Source organism: Glycine max, chromosome 12 (assembly GCF_000004515.6).
Source record: "Glycine max cultivar Williams 82 chromosome 12, Glycine_max_v4.0, whole genome shotgun sequence".
Taxonomy (NCBI): domain Eukaryota; kingdom Viridiplantae; phylum Streptophyta; class Magnoliopsida; order Fabales; family Fabaceae; genus Glycine; species Glycine max.
In genome coordinates, this window is record NC_038248.2 from 3,379,604 (window position 1) to 3,404,338 (window position 24,735).

At 29.3% G+C, this 24,735-nt stretch overlaps 3 protein-coding genes across 5 annotated transcripts; all 3 read right to left on the reverse strand.

Annotated features, from left to right (window-relative positions):
• Positions 1-9,128: 9,128 nt before the first annotated feature.
• On the reverse strand, positions 9,129-10,143 carry LOC100789718 (uncharacterized). The gene has a single exon (XM_003541048.5). The coding sequence runs from the start codon at positions 10,033-10,035 to the stop codon at positions 9,604-9,606; it is 432 nt and encodes a 143-aa protein (XP_003541096.1). The 5' UTR covers positions 10,036-10,143; the 3' UTR covers positions 9,129-9,603.
• Positions 10,144-15,490: 5,347 nt separating this feature from the next.
• On the reverse strand, positions 15,491-17,869 carry LOC100790779 (uncharacterized). Its single transcript, XM_003541050.5, has one exon. It carries the CDS (start codon positions 16,650-16,652, stop codon positions 15,864-15,866), a length of 789 nt encoding a protein of 262 aa, XP_003541098.2. The 5' UTR covers positions 16,653-17,869; the 3' UTR covers positions 15,491-15,863.
• A 161-nt stretch (positions 17,870-18,030) lies between these two features.
• Positions 18,031-23,233, reverse strand: LOC100791311 (CASP-like protein At1g49405-like). 3 transcript variants are annotated; one of them, XM_006591808.4, is made up of 5 exons: positions 22,443-23,233; positions 21,202-21,334; positions 21,006-21,109; positions 20,666-20,716; positions 18,031-18,438 (listed from the first exon to the last, which is right to left on the reverse strand). In XM_006591808.4, exons 1-5 carry the CDS (start codon positions 22,571-22,573, stop codon positions 18,426-18,428), a joined length of 432 nt encoding a protein of 143 aa, XP_006591871.1. In that variant the 5' UTR covers positions 22,574-23,233; the 3' UTR covers positions 18,031-18,425. The 3 variants fall into 3 exon arrangements, with proteins under 3 accessions (XP_006591871.1, NP_001401613.1, NP_001239705.1); NM_001414684.1 differs by lacking the exon at positions 18,031-18,438 and having other exon boundaries at positions 20,320-20,716; positions 22,443-23,225; NM_001252776.3 differs by lacking the exons at positions 18,031-18,438; positions 20,666-20,716 and having other exon boundaries at positions 20,722-21,109; positions 22,443-23,225.
• Positions 23,234-24,735: the final 1,502 nt, after the last annotated feature.

A 24,735-nucleotide genomic window follows, 5' to 3' on the forward strand; every position in this document is an offset into this window, starting at 1 on the left:
TACCTCCAGCATTAAGGGTATGATATTTTGCTCTTGATGTTTTTACCTGAAGCACTATTTTTGAAGTTATGGCAAGGCATTAATGCTGTGCATCATCGTTTGATGGGAGTACATGTAGGTTATCTTGGGTTGGGGCGTTTTGCACCCAAAGATTAGGTATTCAAAACCTTTAACTCGTTCTCCTCTCTTTCCTTGATGTGTTTGATGAGTGTCACATGCTCGTGTCATTCATTCAAATTTGTATTAATAGTATGGTACATCTTGGATAGTAGGAAGTCGTTGCCTTTGTGGCCGAGGGTATGACGGAAGGAAGTGGGAATTCTTCACCCACAATTGAATCAGCATAAAAATAACCCTACGATCTTATATGATTGTAATCGGTTGCTTTGTGTAGATAGCTCAAACCAATTAATCCCCAGCTATACTTGGTCTCCACAAAATCCTTGCAAGGATAAATATATTAATTATATAACTACATTGTATTATATTAATACTGTGAAGGTTAAATTGAATAAAAAATGGGAGATTCTTGTATTAAAGAAAGGAGTTGAGGGAATACAATTCACCTAGGTAGTTGGAAGCTAGTGTTTAAATAAATGGGGATGGTGGTTGGATGTACAGTCAGTGTTGAGATCATTTGTCTCGATAAAAGGATAAAATAAAATAAAATATACATTATAAGTGACAGTGCTACGTGAGAAGTATTAGTTCTCGTATTATAAAAAAAAAAAATTGGTCCTCTTTATTTATAAATCAAAACATGATCTATTTTTAAAATAAGTAATTTTCATATTTTTTGTAATTTAATTAATTATTTAAAATTAAATATTAACTTTAATGGGATATATTATATTGATATTGTTGTGACATTTATATGATAATGAATTAAATAAAATGAAAAAATAACAAAGATCGTGATAAGAGTTAAACTCGTGAAAGATAAAATAATAAACTACTAATATATTTGTTTTATTTAGTTAACTTTATAAATACTATTTTAAAAGTATCATTAATTAAAAAATATTAAAATTTTCAAATTATAAAATTTACAAATTAAAAATAATAATTTAATATACAAATATTTTTAATTTTATTTTATATCATTTATATATTTTTATTTAATTTTATCAATTTATAATTAAATTTCATAAATTAATATATAAATTATTTAAAAAAATTATTTTGTAAATTAATTTTAATATATAGATTATTTTTACTCTAATTATATAAATCAATATAATTACATTAATTAATATATAAATTATACAAATTACAAAAATTTATTTTAATATGTAAATTATTTTTTATTCTAATTATATAAATTAATAAAACTTTAATATTTAATTTCTTACAAAACTTACATGTTAATATTTTTGTTTTAACTGTTAAAAAATTATTCAATAAATAATTTTTTAATACCAATTATATAAATAAATAAAATTATATAAATTAACATGTAAATTATTTATATAAAATATTTTACTTAATTTATAAAAACTATGTAAATTTATTTTTATATATAAATAATGTAAATTTTTATTTTAATTATAAAAAGTAATAAATTTTTAATTTTTAATTTTTTAGATTTTTCAAATATTATTTTTAATTTGCGTACTTTGAATTACATACAATATTTTTTTAAATAATCCATATATTAGTTTATGTATTTTTTTAAAATTATAATAAAATAAGAACAAATTTTTATATATAAAAATTTATTGATTTATATTAAAATAAAATTTATAATAAAAATAAATAATATAAAATTAAATATTAAATGTTTTATTAATTTATAAATTTTTATAATTAAAAAATTAATAACTCTTATTAATAATACATGTAAAATAGTGTTTATAAAATTAATTAAATAAAACATGTGGGTTAGTAATTTATTGTTTTATTTTTAAATATAAAAAGTTTTGAGTTCAACTTCTATCAAAATGTTTTTTTATTTTTTATTATATTGAACTCACTAAAATTACTTATTCTAAAAAATAGGAGAATTAAATATCTTAATTTAAAAATATGAGAATCAAAATTGTCTTGATTTTAAAATATGAGATAGAAAAACGAGGATTTAAAATTAGAGGACATCAAGATTACAATTTGACCTTAATAATATTTCTTAAGGTGTTATTATATAGCTTGCAATGTATCTTTTGTTTTATGTAAGGCATTGCCATGTGACTTGTAGAAGAACATCATGGTCGTGTAACTTGTAATGTATGATTTTTTGGGGAAAACATATCTTGTAAACTAGCATACTTTAAAAGGTGTAAACACATGATAATCATATTAATTTTTAATATTTTTCTAATTTATATGTCATTACACTGAGGGTGAGCCTTGGCATAGTGATATGTTGTTTTACGAAAATGCTAATAGGTACAAAATTACTTCCGTAAAAAACATATGAAGAATGCTGATTGGTTAATTTTTAAATTTACTTGCCTTGTATTCCGTTAAAAACACAACTACATAGATTTGGAAAACTAACACGTATTGCTTCATGCAAAGAATGCTTCGTAGCATATATGATTCCTTGTTGTTTTATAATCTAAAGGTTAGAGTTTAAGTCTTGAGAACATTTTCACTTGTTGATATATGATTGCATATATTTATCTAATAAATTATATTCATTTATTAGGAGATATAACATTGAATTAGTTATAAACAATAAAAAAGGGAAAGATAAGTAGTCTATTCGAATGTTTTCGCCAACAATAACTAATAAACTAGTAATTAATATAATCAAACTAATAAACTAACCATCTTTCCGCTAACAAGATGTAAGTGAAATCAAACTAATTATTTTAAGATCCAAATAAATTAATTAATTAAACTTTATAATAAAATCAAAGACACTTAAAGTTTCATTGACATAAATTTTTTATACCGTCAATTAATAAAGTATCATCATTAATATAATTATCATAAAATTTAATATAACTTGTTATATGAAAGTTTATAATTAGAAGACATAAAATTACATTTTCAGTGCTTTTTGCTATATATGAATTTTTATTTTTCCGCTATATTATGCTATTTTAATAATAATAATAATAATGTCTACTATTTTATTATATATAATAATAATAATAATATCTTAGACAAATTTAATATGTTATTTTACAGAACATAATATTATAAATATTTTTAGTTATTTTTATGAAATATATATCTTATTTTATAAAAAAATAAAATAAAGCATAGTTAAATATTATTTAATTTATTATTAATGTGAAAATTATGATTTAAAATAATATTAAAATTATATAATTAGGGTTAATACATTTAAATGACTATAGATGAACTTAATTGAAAATTATATTTCACAAATAAGTTAACTTAATTGAAAACTCGTTCATATATATATAATAGTTTCCTACTAATTTTGTTTAATATGATTTAATAGTATTTTAATACATGTAACCATTAAATCTTATTGATATTCATTTTGTAACTTCAATGTTTTATTAAAATAATTTAAAATATAATTAATTTTTTTTATCATTAAACAAAAATTTATTTTAGAAAACATAATTTAAAATTAAAAAATATTGTTAACTTTGTCATAAGACAAATTTTATAACATATTTTTACATATACCTATTTTTATATAAAGGTCAAGCCAATAATATTCATTACTTAATTATTACATTTATAGCTTTTAAAAAAATTAGTTTATAAAATAAAATTTTAAAAAATAAAAATAATGTAAAAATTCTTATATTTATATTAACTATTAGTCTTTAATCATTAATTTACGCTTATTTAATTAATTCTAATTTAAATAATTAACATTGAATATAACTATCGATAGTTTTATTTTAAAATTTATATATATATATATATAATTTTTTTATTTTTTTATTTTCACATTATATTATATTATTTTAACTTTAAAATCATAAATTTAATTTATTATTTTTTTAGAAATATATTTTAAAGTAACTAATTATAAAAAATAAATAAATTTGTATATAGATATATAATAATATTAAATTAATGTAAATTTTTATATTTATTTTATTTAATAATTTTTCCTTCATATTAATTCAATATATAAAATTAAATATTATGAATAATTTAAATTATTATTAATGTGAGAAGTTATTGATTTTCTTAAAATATATCAACTACAATTGATGTACTAATGTAGTGACACAAAATAAACGTAGAATGTTCTCCTTTTTTTTCAATAATTAATTTTGTTAACCTCTCAGCGTGATATCCAGAAGTCTATCATTCCTCTAAATTACTAATTTTATTAACGTGTCATGTGATATTGAAAAATTTCTTCTTCATGAAAGATGAAACTATTATTGTTTCCTTGCCTTTCTTTTTATATCTTTCTTCTGCATTGATCACAAGGGGAAACAGACCAGTAATGAGTCCAAAATGCAAGTTTACCGTTTGAAGTCAACATTATTTACAAATTTTAACATAAGCGTGGTTACTACTTATAAGTCAATGAGAATGAATCTCAGAGTGGTACGTGAGTACTACCAGGGATTTCATAAAAGTATATGTAATATGAGTATGAGGGAGATCTCAGTTAGATAAATATGATATATTTTTTATTCTTACGTATATGATTAAAATGAAAGTCTTCTTCAGTGGGACCCACGTGATGATTGCTGTGTACGTAGTCTATGAAATCAGAAAGTAGTTCAGAATTGCTGTATCCTACCATCCAACACCTTTGCTTGTGAATTGAGAGGATGCACATGTGACACTATATTGTCTCTGCTGATGGAATCTCGAATGGCCCCACACCACATAACAGGGGAAATACAAATTCTCCTTAAATTCTTAAAATTTGAGTTAACTACCAATTGTCCATATATAGTAACTTTATTTAATAGCAAAGTTTCCAATTACATGTATTCCATTTTATTGAGAAAAACTAATTAACTGACGTATTTATAACGCAAATATACAATTTGAACAGGAGGCACATTTACGTTTTCAATTATGGAGATTATTCAATTAAACGAAGGACCACTATTCCAATTTTGGCTTAACATCATGGGATTAATGAAAACTGTAACACCTTTTATCCCAACATACTTATATTTAAGAAAAATATATAAAAATCTAAAATTTAATTAAATCAATTTTATTTAAATCATTTAAACAAATTCATGTGAGTAAAAAAATCACATTCACGTTACCAAATAAGACTTAATACTAAATAAGACTTATTAAAAATATTTCTAGCTCAAAATAAGACTGTCCAAGACTCTAAAAAATGAATTAAAGACTCAATATGTAAAACAAAATGATAAAAACTACATGTCCAGAATTTCATGCAATTAATACGGAACCTCATATCCCAATGTCACATCCTATCAAAGCATTATGTTCCAACTTCCTCTAGCATGATGTTCTCCATAGTCATTTAACTAATCATCTGTTCCCACGAACACAAAGTTCGAGATCATCACATGATTCAAACACAAACAACATACAAGGAATTAATTATCACATTTCTAACTAATAGAGAGAAATGAGACAACATAGATATACATATCATATAAATGAAATATAATTTACTTTACAACTCATGTCATTCCACCACTTATCGCGTAACATCACATCTCAACATTAAACGTCTCACACATTTTCACATTATTCATGTACTCAAGGATCAAAACACAATATCATTCAACCAATCAATATCGATCAATATACAAGTGTTATGCAACAAATATATTAAAACTCAATCCTATATGTAATGTGGTACCATGTCAGTGAAAAATCTCGTCAGACGGCCAGAAGTACATGACAAGACAAATCACACACTAGTAAGTCAAGTCACTCTCACTAGGTAAAATCATAGGGAGATCCTGGGGAGACCAGTCAGGGTCCTCTGTTTTACGAGAACGCTCCAACCATATGGGATCAGCATATGCTTTAAGGAACATTCAAACTAAGTGTATTTACCCTCAATGCCTACACTCCGAAGAGTCCGTCAGGGTCTCTCCTTCCTGATTCAGGTTTAACCCAAAAAACATTTAAGCACGCATACTCTATCTATGAATTGTACAAAACACACAACTCCTTAATTGTTCTCAAAATGATTTTAACTCGTCACGCCTCAAAGTGATTAAACTCGTCGGGTTCCCACAATGGATCTCATCACAATAGTCATTGCGCATTAATTCGTCGCCCTTAAAGGGTATTACAGTTGTGTGATTGTACGATTCATAACTCACAACTCAATGCACACGACATCTCAATACACATGTGTGATCTCACAATTTAACACATACTCAACTTGTCACTTTCATATAGTTCATCACACTTCCATAATCCCAAGATAACACGTTATCATGCCTCATGCATTATATATATGTCACACAATAATAATATTAATATGTTATGTTCATATGATTAAACCCCTCAAACAATTTCACATAATCATATCAAAATCAAAGGAATCAAAATCATAGGTCAGAAACATGAAAACATCAAGAGCACTCAATTTTATCAACTAATTCGCATCAAGACATCAATTTATTCATCAAGCACAACAATGTCGTAATTATAATCATAAAGGAAGAATCACAATACAGTAAACATCCCAAAATAAATCCTAATTTGATTCTCTAAGGATTCCTACACATGTTCATTCTAACCCCAATTATGATAAATTTATCCCTTACCTTTAAGCTGACTCACTTGTGTAGTCCAGTATTAATAATAGCGTCTCTAGCGGTTACCTAAGATTTCTCAAGTTTTTCCTCTGATTGTTCTGCTAAGGCTTTCAAGCATTAGAGAGAAGGAGAAGAGATTTGAACCTATATTTCACTATCTATGTGAAAGGGACATTTATCTCACCACAGACATTTTTTTGCAAATCCCAATGATAGAGATGTGCGAAAATTAGTTTCAAACCTGATATTCAAATTTCACGATGATCCAACGGTTGAGGAGTTCAAAATAGTAGTTCTACTGAGATATATTTAAGTGTATGCAGGAAAAAAAAGTTACATGCGAGGGACATTCCTCTCATCACATACATTATTTCACAAATCCCAATGGTGGGGATGTGCGAAAATGAGTTATAGACCGGGTGTTCAAATTTCATGACGATTCAACAGTTAACAAGTCCGAGATCGTAGTTTTACTGAGAGAGAATTTTGGGAGAGGAAAAAGAGAAAACGAATTAGAGAGGAAAAAAGAGTAGTTGCAAAAACTGACTTAATAGTCTTTATTTATAACTAGAGTATTCTCAGTCTATTATTTACTCTATTTTTTTTATTTTATTAAAAAAAATCTATTTTACTCATTATCAAATGAATAAATAAAACATCATTTTTATTTTCTAAGAATATATATTTATTTTATTTACCTTAAAATTATTATTTTAATTAATAAAATTATTTCTCTATATTTAATTAATCACAAAAATCTCATTATTTTCTTAAAACTATATTTATTTTTAAATAAAATTATTTTTAATTTATTTTAAAAAAATGAGATATTACATAAAGAAACAAAAAATTATGCCCCATCAAAAAATTATTTCTTCTAGTTTCCGAGTTTGTTTACACATATTTGGTGTTTTTTTTTCCGTCAACCCGCTATTGGATGGGTTTCAAAATCAAAGTCCATTTGTGTTTCCTTATACTTCAGATTTCGTGCACCTACCCCGTGTTTTTTTCCATTGAAGAGAAAGTATGTGTTTTTTTAGTAGAATATACTCTTTTTACATTTTACTTTTTCAAAAATTTCTTTTTTATTTTTATTCTCTCTATTTTCATCCTCCAAACCAAATGTGTCATTAGAAATTATATTTTTCTTCACTTCTATTTTCTCTACGGATTTAATTCTCTCATGTTCGTAGTCCCATTTTCCAGTGTCTTTACAATTCCTTGAGTGAGGCTTGATTTTGATTGATTTAAAATGCGTGCCTTCGTGGGTGTTCCAAAAATTTAATATATGATGCTCTATGATCAATAACTCTATTTTTTAGGACTTCATTATCAACCTTCCATCGTGCGTGAAATTGTAATTCAATCTTTGAATCACTTACTAAAACTGTTGTATTCGTCAAATGCAATCATTCCGCTAAAGTATTTGATCCACCGCTTCAGTGTCATACAAGACAACAGTATCATTTTTATTTATCTTATTTTTAATTTTTAAAAATATTTATTGAATAATTAAGTCAGCTAGAAGTTTATTGCCAGTTTTAGATTTATAAATTTTGAAATAATAATGAATTATAATGATTAAATTCATATACAAAATCACTTCTACTTTTTTTTCCCTTTTGGGTCAAGTCTAAAAACTAAAATCAAATACTACAATGTTCTAACTCTTGAAAGAAAATAATGTATAAAGGACTTAACTGTCACGAAAACAAAATGTGGAAACTGTTTGTAAAGCTTTCTAAACTCTGATACAATTTTATCATTGAAATTACTGATGTAATAGTCCTTTTATAAGAACCATTGCTGATGTTCTTATATTAAAACCGTTTCTCACAAACTAATTAAAATTGTTGGCATCCTACAAGTCTTTAATGTGGACTATTTAAGCAACAAAACAAAACTGGCCCAAAGGATTATTATGGATCTCCCCCCTTTCCCTCGATGAGTCTGAAACATGACCTCCGAAAGTCCAGGTCTTTTGGGACGCTACTGTGAGAGATCATAATATATAGGTGTTATATATATCTTGGAATTAAAACCTTGACTAATTAATAAGCAATTGGGTCTGCAAAATTTGGAAGATAGGAGTTCACTCACGGAACTGGTCAATTTCAATCTCTATTAGCCATTAAAATTGGATATAGAATGCAGTCTATCAAAATATACCGGTCCCATTGCATGCCTTAAATATGACGGAATCACTTATGTCATATATACATTAGTAACACACGCACATATACATATGAAGTTGATTTGTAATGATCAAGATTGCAAACTCTTTATAAACTTAATGCTCAAATTCAATAAACTACCTTTCTTTTCTTGAATATTATACGGTAATTCGCATTTCTTTTCTCATCAAGACGAAACTACGTATTACTATAGCACACAACTAAAACTCAATGATCTCAAAAGCTTCTGCACAGACATTTATAGCCAACACAGTGAGCTAAAACAATTAAGTGGACAAAATTAATATTATTGTATATATGAAATAATTATTTGGCACAAATGTTTATTATCTAGCTATAGCATAGGCTCATAGTCATAGCATACAAGTTGGATTTGGCTTATACAAGTTGTACATGCATGTGTACTGTACTCCAAAATGGCTAGGAATTGATCTGGTCTCCGTCTCCTTAATTCCTTAGCTCATGTCAACTTTCAACTATCATAATTCTTCATTGTATATCATGAAAGTTTCTCTAGGACTTCTAAACTGCAACTGCAAGTCTGCATCACTGACATGGTGGGCTAATTAAGGATAGTTCTTTTTTTTTTTAATCGGTACAAATCGAATATAGTGCAGGGAGTTTATAATAACTCATGCATTTTACTCAATCAAATGAGTTAGATCCCTTGACTTCACCATCATCCACAGCTTTTACAACATGGGTGAAAATATCACACATTCAACCTTTAAACCCATCTTCAAAATCTAATGGGAATACACCAGAGAAACGTTAGAAAGAGTAGGGTGCGTACGGAACTTTTTTTGTGAATTGGGTTTTAAGATAGGGTAGCTATAATTAGGTGTTGCAGCAGCAAGAGCTGCATTAGCCTTGATGGCTAGTGCTCCCAAGTCCTGCAGAGAAAGTGGGATTCGTGATTTGGGAATTGGAACAAGGAAGTATATGAGACCCAATTGAAGCTCTTCACTTGGAGCCAAAGGAGGCATTGGTGACCCAACATACATGGATTCTGAGCAGCATATGTAGCAGTTTGGGTTCTCAGACAACACTTGCCATGCCTTAATAGGCTCCTTCAATTGTTGCAACTTTCCATCTATGTGAACTATGTTCACCGTGGATTGCCAACTATGGTTTCCACCTTTGCTTGCGTATTGAGTTGATGCACAAATGTTTCCCATATATGCTTCTGAGTTAATTTGCTTAATCAATAGTCTCTGTGGTAGAAAGTGGGAAAGAATGAAATAAAGAAATTAGTTATCAATCACTCGTTTTTGTGACGGAAAGGCTGGGAGTGTGTAGGGCTATTTATAGGCAAAGAAGAGGAAAAAGAAAACGAGTAAATTAAGTATAACTTAAATCAAGGAGACATTAATGTTGATTATTTTATGTTCATATATATATGGAAATTAAGCACGGAAAGTGATTGGAAGGACTTGAATATTATTAGCTTTTGGATATGTTTCTTCGTTGTTTCCTTTCTATGAATTGTACACACAGTTGTTATATGTCGTGCGTAAGTGCATTGCTCGAAACCGGTACGTGGCGTCAAGAGAATCATGGATTCCAATAACATATATGGAAGAAAAAATATCAATCAGTATCGATTCATTAATTCTTTATTGTTCAAAAACGACGGTATAAAAAAAAAGTGTCAGATTGTAGGTACTAATTAAATTTTTTTCTTGTAACTTTTCTTTGTAGACAAAAGTTTAGGTTAAAACTGTAGTACCTACTTAGGAGTAAGTAATAAAATGTCATTAGCATATAAATCCAACCCGAAAACTTTTTGTTTATGTTATATTATATTCTATCCAATTAGTTAAAGTAACTAATTAGTTTCATTTCGTTGAAGATTTGTCTTCTCGTTGCATTAATGGGCAGATACATATTATTATTATTATTATTAATTAATTAATTAATAATATTAATTATGGGAAATTGTCTTGCAGGGAATTAATTTCCCTTTCACGAGATAAAAGGGAGAATTAGACCAACCAACGGAGTGAGAGTGCAGAAAATATTCACGAAAATGCTTTTTGTTTTGTTCTTAACAATGTGATAATAAAATCACATCACTATATGGCCCCCCAAAAGAAAAGTATGTCAAGTTTGAAAGTCTTTGGAGCGGTGTGCGTATGGGTCCGAGCCAGGAAGCATCCTTGAATTTTCTCTGCTCATAGCTATTTTGTTTTCACATTGCTACTTTAATTTGCATGGCTTGGAGCCTCTATCTTTACGACAAACTATATATCTTTTCGCGTTTATATGTTTCCACTTTCCACTGTGTGCAATCCCTTTTTTGGTATACTCATGAGTCTTTATTATTTTGTCATATTGGACCGTTCTTGATCGAACGCCAAACAATGCTATAAGACTTTACGTTTGAAGAGTATTAGTGGATCATTTTGGAAGGTTGATTTATGCAAGCTCTCACGTCTATGAGATTTAACACTTGAAGAAGGACTATAACAATAACGGATCCAGAATCCCCAGTCAGTGAGGACAAAAAAATTAACAATTAATTATGTTTTTGATTTCTCTGATTTTTTTTTTTTTTGTAAATTTTACTTTTTGTGAGATGAAATGAAATGTTTGTATAAAGCATACAAGTACCTAATGAGCTAAGAAAAGAACAAAACATGAGAAAAACTGCCCATAAAATTTAACAAAAGCTTAAACATTGAGACCAACAAATTCAAATTATAAAATAAGAAGTGCAAAAAATAATAATACTCCATATAAATATATAGTGATGGATCAGTTATGTAATTTTTTGTTTGATTAACAGTACATCAAAAATTGTATATAACTGGTCCATCTCAATTTGATTAGATCAAATGGTCACATACTCCCTCTCAATTTGATTAGATCAACAGTGCATCATTTTTTTTTATATATTTTATCACCTATTTTTTATATATATAAACTTACTACCCCAATTTTCTTCCTATACCTGATTATTTGTTATTTTAGCATATATGTATGTTAAAACTATGAATAATTATATTTTGATAATTAAAAATCTTTTTTTTCTCTTTCTCTTTCTATTAGATTATATCATTAATTAAATTAATCACTTATATTTTTTTTCTTTTTCTCTCTAAGTCATAAATAATTTTAAAATGTACAAGAAACATATCTTTCTAAAACTATTATCAGATTTTAACAAGTTCAAGCCTAATTGGAAAGATCATACTACCTTATAACAACCCCCTTCCCATCGACAAATGAAGAAACAAAACACTATATAATTTAACAGTTTTGAGGTATAGCCGACACAACAAAATTGCAGACACCACACTTGACATGTCAGAGACTCAGGCCATAGTAGATGTGCCCAATAAGCAATGGTATTGCAAGGGCACAAAAAACTGCTAACATGTTTTGTAGCGATATAGCTTACATATGCCATGACGTTAGAAGATGCTTGATATATAAATAGGCACGGTGCACGTCTTTAAATTTACTTTAGAAAAATTTCAAGCAATAATTAATATGAAAATTGAGGGATATATATATATATATATATACACCAATATTTAAAATCACAATGCCTTTTACAAGCGAAATATAAAGTTAGTTTGGTGTTCGACAAAGAAGGAAAGAGAAACAAAATAAAAAATTTAAAATTTTCTTATTAACAAAAATTAACTATTTAACAAATATTGGTCTTAAAAAAATAACGAGAGAGATATACCAATACCTAAAAGGAAGGGGGACTGAGGGGCTTAGATATATAAGCGACAAATTTACATAACTGGGCTAATTAACAAAAAAATAATAATCAGAAAACATAGATTTTAAGATTATTACAAGATATGAATAAGTCGTGTTTTAAAGTACGGCTTCATAGAAGTGTTTTAAAATAAAACTTTAGAATTACAATTTTTTTTTTTTAAATATTGAAGTTGTGATTCAAAACAAACTTTAAATATTTTTTTTTAAAAAAAGATGACATTCTAAAGTTGTGTTTCAAACCACAACTTATTCATATTTTATAATTTTTTTCAAAATCTACTCATTCTTTTAATTTTGTTTTTAAAATTAGCCCAGTTATGTAAATTTGCCAGTATAAGCGGGTATTTCTACCCAGCATATATAGCTGAATATAGAAGAAGAAAATTAGTTGTTTATATATACTCTTGATGCAGGTGAAAGACCTTATAATTAAGTTTTGTTCTTTGTTTTGTGTAGTTTTTTCATTAAACCGGTGATCGTAAACTTATAGCCTAAAGTTGTGGGTTGAATATGGTTGAGTAAAAAAAAAAAAAAGCTTTATTATTATTATTTTTATATTCGATGACAACAAAATTAAGATTTGAACCTATAAATCTTAACAAACTATTTAAACTTCTCAGTACTAATGCCGATCCTAATGAGTTAAACTAAGTTTAATTAGATTACATTAATAAAAATATTTATCAATTAAGTAAAGGAACTCATCCTTTTCATATTATATTGGGTGGATGGGCGATATATACTGTTATTAAAAAATAACGTCATTTTATATTAAAAATTCTACCATATATAATTGAAAAATATTATTTTGTTGAATTGAAATATTTTTCAAAAATAATATTGTACTAATTAGGTTGTCAAGTTTGATGACAGAATTTTAAAAATAAAAATAAAATTAATATTCAAACAAATTGAAATCAAGTTGATTTGGGTTGAATCAAAATTATATCAATTATATACACAACTCATTATAAATTAGTTTGATTCTAGCTAACTTGTTCATAGAGACAAATGGAACCCAAACTAAATCGAGATAAATTATGAATCTTAATTGTGTTTTTTATTCTCACTCAAACTGTATTTTGTACCCTATAGATATATAAAATATTAAATCAATAATAGAAAAATATTTTTATTAAATATTCTTCCTAGACGAACCAAAAAATGGATCAAAGAAGAAATTTGACTACATCACATGCGATACATTGTTGAGAATCAAGACTCAAGTCACCCAAAAAACATGAAGACTTACTGGGTTTCAATATATATTAATGAGTATCATTTGAAAGAAAATATGAAGACACAAAAAAATGGAAAATTTAGGATCATTTAGTTTGAAAATTTTATTTTAATCCTTTTTAAAAATAAAATAAAATAATGTCACATTTTTTGTAATTAAAATATTTTTCTACATTAAACGAATCTTTTAAGATATATTTAATTATATATCGAGTTTTTTTTTTTAAAGACGGGACTACAAATTTTTCATTGCTATGAAATATTTTAGATAGAACTTTTTTGCCATAGCATCCACGAAGCATCGGCTAGGTATAAACATATTTAACAAAATCTATAGTGTATTCTCTTCACTTTAAAAGAATCAAACCTAAATATTTCATTAGAAGGTATGTGCGTAAAGTTACAATTATAAAAAGGGAATATTATTTAAAAATATGTCATTTGAATTTTTTTAATACTAACATGTAAACACAATTTGAAAAATAACAAAAGTCTCTTTTGTAATGATAAAATAAATTCAAAATTTTATAAGAAAAGTATATAAGGCTGAAAATTTTGAACAATAAATAATATTATATAATAGAAAAAAAAATTAAAAATAAGAGTTACTATAGGACTCATTTGGTAAAGCAAAGGTTTTGAAATTGTTGGATTGGGTAGAAGAGATGCTTAGATTATATATGTTTAGAATTTGTAACTTTTTTTTTATTGTACTAGTTGTTAGTTTTTTTAATAAGAATATTCAAATTTATAACTTCTTCTTTTTCTTTCACCACCAAATTAACATTATAACTCCTTAGAATTAGTAACGTGTAATAGTAGTGAGATAAATATGTAAAAAAAAAAACATATTGAGTTGCATATGGCCTTTAGAGTGTGTTAGTCTTGATTTTTTTTTTTATATAGTTTATCTCCTCCTTAAAAGCAGATGTTGTAGCCGAGTCCAACATAAAAGCTCTTGAAAAAAAAACTTATTTTCATAGAACATAATTTTTTAAAAATAATTTTTAATTAAATTAGTAGAGAAAACTTTTTTACAAGCTTTAGACCGTTGCTCCCTCAAAACAAAAAGCAACAACTTGTTGGTTGTTGCTTCCTGAACTTCTCAAGTTGTTTTCTGCACTTTTTTCAAAATATGTTTTTAACCTTTTAAATTGGCTGTTTCAAAAGTCAAAAAAAGAAGTACATTCCAGAATGTAACTTTACATTCTGGATTGGTCATCCCGAAGGATAAAAAGGGAGTGCAAGAAGCAATAGCTCAATTTGTTGAAGCTGGTTCGTTTCGGTCCAAATCGCTTACTAGTTCGATGTAGCCCAGTACTGCATTTTATTTGAGTCTGTACTTTATGAAAGTAGTTTGGTTTTGCATATATTCTTAACAAATTACACTTAATTATGGAACGGAGGAATCACATTCTTAAAATTAATTATATACATATCCTATTTATAACTTCAAGCATTTTGCTTGTAATTGATATTTTTTATATTTTATTTTGAATTAATTACTCATAAATTTGCTATAAATAAATAAAATCTTCCAAGAATCATTTCTTAAAATTTAAAGTTTTCAAAATTTTATCTTATTTAAAAAATACGCATGTGCCTAGTTAGTTATAAGAATAAGACATTAGAAGTTTCCACTGGAACAACAAGAAATGATGAAACATAAAACTATCATAAAAGAATGTATATAACATCATTTATTTTCCTCTTTCACTCCTGTTACATCCTTTACTCTTTTTAGTTTTTTTTTTCTTACTTTTTTATCAATAAATATTAATAGTTGGTTTTATAAAAATATTAATAATAAAGATTCAAACCCTTACATCTCTCACCCCTTGTAACTCTCTTACTTGTAGAAATAAAATTGTTATAAATTGTTATACATGCAAGTCAGATTGAGATGTGAGAAGAAAGATTGAACCACACATTTAAGTGAGATTAACATAGTCACAACCACAATGAAGTAGTGAACTGAAGTTGTTTACAATCTTTGAAGTTAAACTGATAGATTCTGTTGTGCCCATGATCAAGCCCGTGACATGAACGAGCCCACAAGGCCTGCAATGAGAGCCGTTGGATCTCCCAACACAGCTGATATCACAACCTGCACAGCCAAACCAGCAATCTCACAGCATTTCTTCACCTTCCCTTTACTCCTTCTACTATTATGAGGAGTGTAAAGTGTGTTCCTCAGACTTGGAATGTTGCTATTCACACTCCTTCCTTTAACATACACCTCGTGCCAATTCTCCACCAACATGTCCCTCACACACGCCACATGCAGATTATAGTTCTTGCACTTTGACCTATAACTCCAGCTACGCCCTTTTCTGCCACAACGGTGACAGGGTGAACTCACTTTTCTGTACAAGTACAGCTTCACTTCACCATCATCAAGGACCATCGGTAGCTTGGCGCAACATGGGTGGAGGTCAAACCCGCACGCTTTGCAGTGGTACAAGAAGCCTCTTACGTCCTTCTCGCACGCGTTGCAGTAACGAGGCGTGTCACCTGGAGGCTTTGACATGAACTGGAAGTTGCATTTGGTGTAGAAAGGGTGGAGCAAGGTGGGGGAGGTTATCATGGCACAGTGCATGTGAAGGTCGAAGTCACAGATGGAGCACTTGTAACGTGATCCTATGCCTACTTCCTTGCAGCCATCACATTTGAAGGGGAATTCTGAGTACTCAAATCTCAGCTTGTGCTGTGGGTGGCTGAAATGGGATATCTCACTGTATTTCATTTTTGTGTTATTTGTGTATGTATGAGTTTTGATTTGATGAGAAATTGAGGATGGTTTGTGGCTATGTGCCATGTGTTTTTGACATCAAAGGGTAATTGTATTTATATGTGGAGGGTGTGTGTGATGTGGAATTGTGGATTTCTGTTGCATGAGGGGTAATTAGAGTGGTTTGGGTTTTTTTGGCTTATGGTAGAAGCAATAGAAAAGGAATTATGCCTCTTCCAAAGATGGTGGTAAATAGAGGCTTCATGGGAATCACCACGTCAACGCTAAGGAAAAGAGCTGGACATAAGGCATATTCTGCGGTGTCCACCACAGAATATATACCATTTTTTATTTTTATCTGAGAAAAAGAGTTATGTACTGGTACTATACAAAGTTTTACAAAATCATCTAATCATAATTATGTATGATAAATTAATTGACTTTTAAAATTATTTTTATTATGGTTTACTTTGGTTGATGGTCTAACATATTAGTCTACTGCACAAGTTTTCAATCTGTACATAAAATTAATTGGTTATTGTATTATGCAAATCATGTAGAACCAGCAACTGAGAAGTGCAGGGGAGTAACTCATAAGTTCGGATTACTTTGTTAGAGGAGGGTTAAAAGGGTGTATGCCAAGAGGTTTAACAAGGTTTTCTGTAATCATTTCTGAGAAGAAGAAAAATAAGAAAGTAAAATCAATTCAACTTGTTGTATAAGATAAAATCAATTTGTATTTTTTTTAAAAAGATAATGTGGATAAGTTAATTTTAACTTAAAAAGATAATGAAGGAATCATGAAGATTATTCTGCAATCTATGAATTTTTCATTACAGAATAAGAATTTAGCATCTATCGAGTTGGATTAAAATGGACCGAATTACTTGGCAATAGTTTAGTGTCTGAATGATGTGGTACAGATAACATTGGTATTTATTGAATTTTCGCGTGTTTCAACATACGCAAAGAATGAAGAAGGGCTTTGAATATCTATAATTGGATTTGCTTAGTTGAAAGCTAGGATGATTGAGAATCAGAGACACGCAACCTTCTTCCGTGATTGAAGTTTTGAAACAAAAAAGGAAGAAGGGGATAAATTCTTTTGTATAATTAGTAGTTTCGTACCTTCTAATCTTTTAAGTCCATTCGGTTCTAGGAAAGAATTGAAATCATGCCTTGATTTGAGGTCTTATCCATTTGTATCTTCACCAATAATGCTAATGACCCATCATGATGCAATTCTGAGGAACTGATTCTCGGATAGTTCTTATACTTAAATATCTATAGTACATGACAAGTTGGACCTTATGACATATGAGGTTATGGGATTTTCTTAGCAAAGCATTACCATCACCACCAATTCATAAAAGCATTTAATGGAAGCTGCACAGTGGTTGTAACGTGTTACAATGTGATAGATGTTTCACAGTGGCTGAGATAAGTGGTTGAGGAGAACTTATGCTATATTAATATACCCTTTCTCAATTGTATTGCTTCTCACTTCTTGAGGAACAAATGCTAGAAGCATTAAGCAACCCAGTTGAACAATAATGACGAAATACTACTTTGATCTTTTTTTTCTATATCCTTTAATTTTTTTTAGCATTTTTCTTTTTGTTTCTTTTACCACTGAAACAAACATCTGGAATCTTTCGTCAAAGTGTTTTAGCCATTTGGTTGGTTACTTTCTCCGTTCAATTCTGCTGCAGCAATGGTACTCTCGTGATCTTCATCTAAAGTGAAAGTTTAATATGATTCTCTTTTCTGGTCTCCGTTATTGGTGCTGATCTCTGTTTTGTCCTTATCAACAATGAAAGTATTCCTTCCAACTTCCCTCTCTAAAGCCTTTCAAACTAATCATCTTTGGCAGCTGCATTGAAACCAATTCTTTGAGTTTTATATGCATAATTACCTACGTTAACTAAAATTATTTGAATGAATGGTATGGGATAGGAATGGATCTGTATGTAAGGAAAATACCAGACATATATTGCAAAGAAATCAACCAGGCAAGGCAACGGTTCATTTATCCAATTCAACTTAATAAGAAGGAAAAAATAAAGGGTCTGTTACTTTGTCAAAGCATCTACTTTGGGTGACCCAAATCCCATATTAAGTTTAACAAATTTATTCCCATTAGACCATACCAGTTTCACAAACTAATTAGTGATTACTTTCAAATAAAATAAAAAGTAGTCAACCGCTACAGCTAAAGAAAAAGGCACTAAGTAGAACTTTTTAGAAGCTTAGTTTATTGATCTTTCCCTTTGTTGCTTGTTTCTTGCTCCCATTCTTATTCCAATCATTCGTTATTCAATTAATCTATTGGATCTTCAATACTAATAAGATGAGCTAATTATGTATTTTTCTTAACCCAATGCACCAAATTAGTACATCAAATCAATGACGCAGCTACCAGACCAGACATTTTTAGTGATAGTGAAAATGAATAAATAATCAAATTTGTGATTGAAAGTGTGATGGTAATAAAGAAGTGTTAAAAATAAAAAATATAAATTTTGTTAGTATAAAAAATGTGATAAATTAATCATATCGTAAAATTTATGAAATTATTTTATTATTAAATTATAATATTTAAATATCAATTTTACAAGAAATTATAATTTTTAAGACAAATTTATTAAGCTACAAAGTTTAGGGTTAATTTGTGAGCAAAACTCATTTGTCATATTTTTTACATAATTATTGAAAGTGTGATGGTGATAAATAAGTTTTCAAAAATAAAAAATACAAATTTAGTTATTAAATGCATAAAGACATCACAAATTAATCATGTCGTGAAATTTATAAAATTATTATGTCATTAAATTATAATATTTAAATATCAATTTGATAATAAATTATATTTATTAAAACATATTTATTAAGTTACCAAGTTTATGATTAATTTGGAAACAAAACTCATTTATGATATTTTGTCATAATTATTTTTTATATCAATTTATCATCTTTTACATTTTATAAATTTGATTATTTAGCCTGAATACTAAGAAGTTGCGAATGAAAAATGAAGGACAACAAAGATCTGAATGGCGATTCAAATCCTTAAACAGTTTTCAGGGAAATGGCAGTGGCTGGTGTTGGCACCACTGCTTCAACTTATGAGCATCTTGTCAAGGGTTATTGCAATGTTGGGGATGTTGATTCGGCTGTTCTTGTTTATAAGGATATGGCTAGGAGGGATTTGAGGCCTGATGCTTCCAATCCTTGACCTAATGATTAGGTTGCTTTGTGATAAGGGTAGGGTTCAGGAAGCTCTGGAGTTTGTGAGGTGTGCAGTTGGTAAATTTGATTTGATTCCAATGGAAAAGAGCTATGAGGCCTTGACAAAGGGGTTGTGTTTTGAGGGGAGGATGGAAGAAGCATTGAAGGTTCAGGCAGAGATGGTTGGAAAAGGGTTTCAACAGAATTCTGAAATGTATGGTGCTTTTGTAGATGGATATATCAAACAAGGGAACGAGGAAATGGCAGAAGCGTTGAGGAAAGAAATGCTCCAAAATCAGATGCAGAAATAATATATAATAGCTTTTTCTACTTTGCCTCTTCTGGTGAAAATAATTTTCTTATAGGGTTTCTGGGGGGTGATAATGAACTGTATACTGATCCGTTTTTGTCGTTGGGCTCGATACAGAATAGTTATTATATGATAATTAACTTAAGATAGATGGCATTATACATACAAACAATGCTACCAAATGCTAATTGAACACAAGCGTCGCACATTTTGTAGTGAAAATCTGTTTTTAGTGCATCGGATGTAGTTAAAGCCATTTACTTGTCTTAATATTCCCAGGGTATATTTTAGATGTCAAAAGGTGCCTTTATAAAGGATACAACATCTCAGGAATTTAATTAGCTGTGTATAGCAGCAGGAATGACGATTAATTAAAGTACACTGGCTTGATATGACCCATTTAATTAAAACAAGTGTACTCGTTCAGGAAAGCTCTTCAAATTTTCTGTTCGATTTGGGAGGTTTGTATGCTCTCTTTTTTATTTTGTTATCTGGTGCCATGTAATGATCATACTGTAATTCAGAAATTCAACTGTTTATTTTGTCTGTCGATTTTGTGTACCTGCTATGAAGCTGAGCATGACTTTCATTGCACTCGAGATGTACTTTGCTCCTGTGTACAGTTCAACATTGAGATCTTCTATACTTTGAACTTTTCCAAATACAAGTTATATGAGTTTTGTAACTATAAATATACATCATTTAAAATCCTGCCCCCCTGGTATTTCTCATGCTATAATTGAAGGGGAATAAATACAAAATAAATAAATAATTATTAATCTAATAACTTTACAGGGGAATTAAATGAGAATCACAAAGAGGGTACTAGCCAAAGGTTAAATAGAGAGGATGCCATAGATAGAAACCATGACAAAAAGGCCATGATTGCAGATATCCTGTACCTGCTACAAAGCTTTGGAGGGCAAAAAGACCCATGGGTGTTGAGAAGGAGATCCACAACACTAGCTGTTGAGCAAGCTGCTGCTAGTGTGAGGGTTGATAATACCTACAGCAAATAAACTTGAGTCACAAAACAGATGGTTGCCAGTATCTATCTACATCAACTGCTAATAAGCACTTGGATCAGAAACTACATACCCAATCTCCCACAACAATAATCAACAGTATTCCTGGTTGACGAATGGGGCATTTGACCAGAACAGAATATCCATCTACCAATGCTAATGTGAAACTCCATGGTATAACCAACCCCATAATTGTCACCAAATAGCTTGGACATGGATAGTGAACACAAAAACAAACCAGTTAATTAACAGAAGAATCAACAAATTCATTGGTGCAAGTGATGTCTACTCAGCTCCTACCATTTGTGATGCAATTATGAAAATAACAGAAGCAGAAAGGTAACCATATTTAACAAGTAATAGAGAAGATTATCAATAAAGATTCAAATGTGCTGACAAACCTGAACTTCGGCTTTGTTGTGTAAATAGTGAGATGGGAGAAAAAGTAATTTTGGTTGAAATTCACAATTTAATAATACAAATTAAGCTTTTTGTTTTAGAATTTAATAGTGTCACAAACCTTCTGTAAAGAACTAATAACAACGACTTTCTTGCTGATATAATTCTCTGCTCTCTAGGAGAAGAATTTATAATGAATTCATAATAAATTTTACATATGTATATATATAGTTTCGTCACTTCTCACTAATTGGATCACCAAGATATCTCTGATGTCAATTCATTGTACCGACAAGTTCTTAAGTCTTAACACCATATATGCGAAAAGAGATTTGGTGCTTACGTAGATTAGAATTTAGATTATTAGATAAAATACAGATTTTAGTAGAAAATTGGCAATAGAATAACGAAATTCAACATCTTTCTGTCTCATCGCACGGTGCAAAACAGTAGCCAAAGGGTGGAGGAAAGTTAAATGTAAACAACTGAATTAATTCTCTTCCGCCAGTCCATAAAGAAATGACAGCACTAAGATTAAGCAACCTGACCCATAAGTAGAAATGTCTACTCCAAGAGGAATCTTGCTAAGAAATAAATCATCCACCAATATCATCCTTGGCATAAAATTAATTACTCTTTCTCCTGTTTTTGAGCTGAATAAAATCAAAGACCAATATCATCCTTGACAAAAAAAATTAATTATTCTTTTTCCTGTTTTTGAGCTGAATAAACTCATGCTAGATGAGATGATCTATGAATAGCATATATAAGAAGGAAAAAGAAGCATTAGAGAGGCTAAAACACTGCAGAATGGCGGGGAGAAAAAATCTTAGAAGGACAAGCCAAGCAATATGACCATTTGAGATTAGAACAACAACAAAGAGTGGAGCAGGCAAAGGGAGAAAGAAAAGGTACCAGAAAGCCGTGTAGCTGTAGAATTCAACCCCCAGAGACATAAAGAGAAGGGAAGCAGAAGAGAACATGGTCTGACCCAATCTCAGACTGAAGCTAGCGCTGGTGCCCACAGAGCCAGGTAGTCCATCCATTTACTTATTGCATAGGAAGTACTATACTACTATTTCTGGATTTTCCTCTTTCCTTGTGATATTCCACTATCATATTTCTCCTTCAGCTGAAACCTTCTCGTGGTACAAAAACATCATCTATAACAGATAAGATCTCACAACTCCCAAGGTTTGTACAAAATTCTTGACCCCTTTTCTCCCTTGTGCAAAGAATGAAACAAGGCAAGGAAGAAAGGAAAGAAAATCGAATATGTAGAATGAGGACATGGGGTTGCACTTTATGACAACGAAGACCTCACTCTTCCAAATAGAAACTTCATGATAGAATTCCGGCAAGTTTATGTTAGGTGCAAGTTTGGACTTTGCGCATAGGCTTTTTCTGTATGCTGTTTGAGCAATAATGTTGCTGCTTTAATTAGGATGGTGGTGTTGACACATGAGCTACTTCGTTTTTCGGTGGCAGGTCCTTGCTGCCGCTAAATATATATGAGATTTCTTTGACAGCACTTTAATGGGGTGAGTCCTAACTTTTTCTGTTCAAAGCAGAAACGTTTTTGCCTTCTCCACTCTAGCCTCATCATGGTGGATAGAAGAGTAAAATATTTTGAGATGAGATGTGTTCAAAAGGGTGATCAAAACTCAAAAGATTGCTGTCTTTGCTTTAAGATTTGATCCCTTTTTTGTTTATTTTTATATTATATTCGATGATTTTTGTTTATATGGTTTTGAACGGTCGTTAGTCTAAGTTGATAGGGACCAGACAGGACAAGAGAAGCATTTGTGTCCAAAATGAATTTATCAATGGAATGACTAGCGGCAAATTTTGTACCAGTGCTTTCTAAAGAGGGAACTCGGATTCGCCATTTGTCAAAGCAGTATTGTGCCCATTTACATTGGAAAATGATGTGATCATGTGATGCAATGCAAGTGGTACCGGGGAAACTAGAATTGGGGGACAAAAGCCTATAAGGACTCTCAGTTCTGTTCGTTTGTGCTAAACTCAGTGTTGGAGTCTCACCTTAGCTTGTGATAAACAAAAACGGTACACTAGCTGCAACATCCCCATATGTGCAAGTGCAATTTGTGCAAGCAGACTCAAATCTTATTGTTGGTACATAGTATCTACTTCATTGCTGATGATTAATCTATGCTAAAAAAAACTAGAAAGATAATGAGATCTTTCCTATCAATTAATTTTTTTCATCCACATAACTCATCCAAAATCTTGCTTAAAAAAGATCTAAATTTAATTTCACTCAAACTTGGTTAAGGTATTAACATTTAAAGATAATTGAATATATACTTACTCTTTTTTCAATTTTTATGGATAACATACAAGAAATAAACCATTTTTCGTGAAAACCAAACCGGCTGTTCACACTAGTGCAACCTTGAACCAAACTACTAACTGTTCCAGTCACATCGCTAATCTGTCTAGAAGGTAAAGATTAATGATATGTTTGGACAAAAAGGAAGGAAATAAAGAAGAAAAAAAATATAAATGGTAATACTTTTATTTTATTAAAGGAATATAAAAGAGAAAAAAGCTAACTTTTAGAAAGAATAGTTTTTTCTTTTTTTTCCCCTCTTCAATCCATTTTTTAAATTTTTTTATTTCCCTCCATTCTCTTTTCCTTGGGAACATGTTGGTTTGGAACATGGATTTTCTTTTATTTAAACCAGAGGGTAAGATAAGCAAATGGCTGAACAAAAAAAAAATCCCGTCACTCCCTCGCCTTTTTTCCTATTGAGTATATTTGACGGTGCAATTTTGAAAATAGAGAGGTAAATTTTTTTAATGGACATTAACTGATTTAATAAATTTTTAAAATGATAAAATTAAAAATAAATTAACATTAATTTTTTAGTCATCATGTTATTGATGCACTAATTTACTAATTAATCTTTTATTCATTTTTATAAAAAAATTATATAATTTTCCAAAATTTAAAAATAAAAAAATTATCTTTAACTTTTCTGTCTTATAAAATCTAAAAGTCTCATTTTTTAACATTTTCTATTTAGGAACCAATTATAAACCACCTCTTTGTGAACAGAAATTTCAAAAGTTTAAAATAATCTTCAAAGCATCTCCAATAAAAAAAATTTATTTTATAATCTTAATCACTTTTTTTCTACTCCACAATATCATCACTCTCGATATCTCTTTCATGTTTTACTCG

Excerpts from the sequence above, each read along its gene's own strand:
- LOC100789718 (XM_003541048.5), bottom strand. The coding sequence starts at position 10,035 with ATGGGAAACATTTGTGCATCAACTCAATACGCAAGCAAAGGTGGAAAC.
- LOC100790779 (XM_003541050.5), bottom strand. The coding sequence starts at position 16,652 with ATGGCACATAGCCACAAACCATCCTCAATTTCTCATCAAATCAAAACT.
- LOC100791311 (NM_001252776.3), bottom strand. The coding sequence starts at position 22,573 with ATGGATGGACTACCTGGCTCTGTGGGCACCAGCGCTAGCTTCAGTCTG. Across the intron at positions 21,335-22,442 it reads TACAGCTACACGGCTTTCTG|CTATTTGGTGACAATTATGG; the intron begins GTACCTTTTCTT and ends TCCATGTCCAAG. Across the intron at positions 21,110-21,201 it reads TTATTGTTGTGGGAGATTGG|GTATTATCAACCCTCACACT; the intron begins GTATGTAGTTTC and ends TATTTGCTGTAG.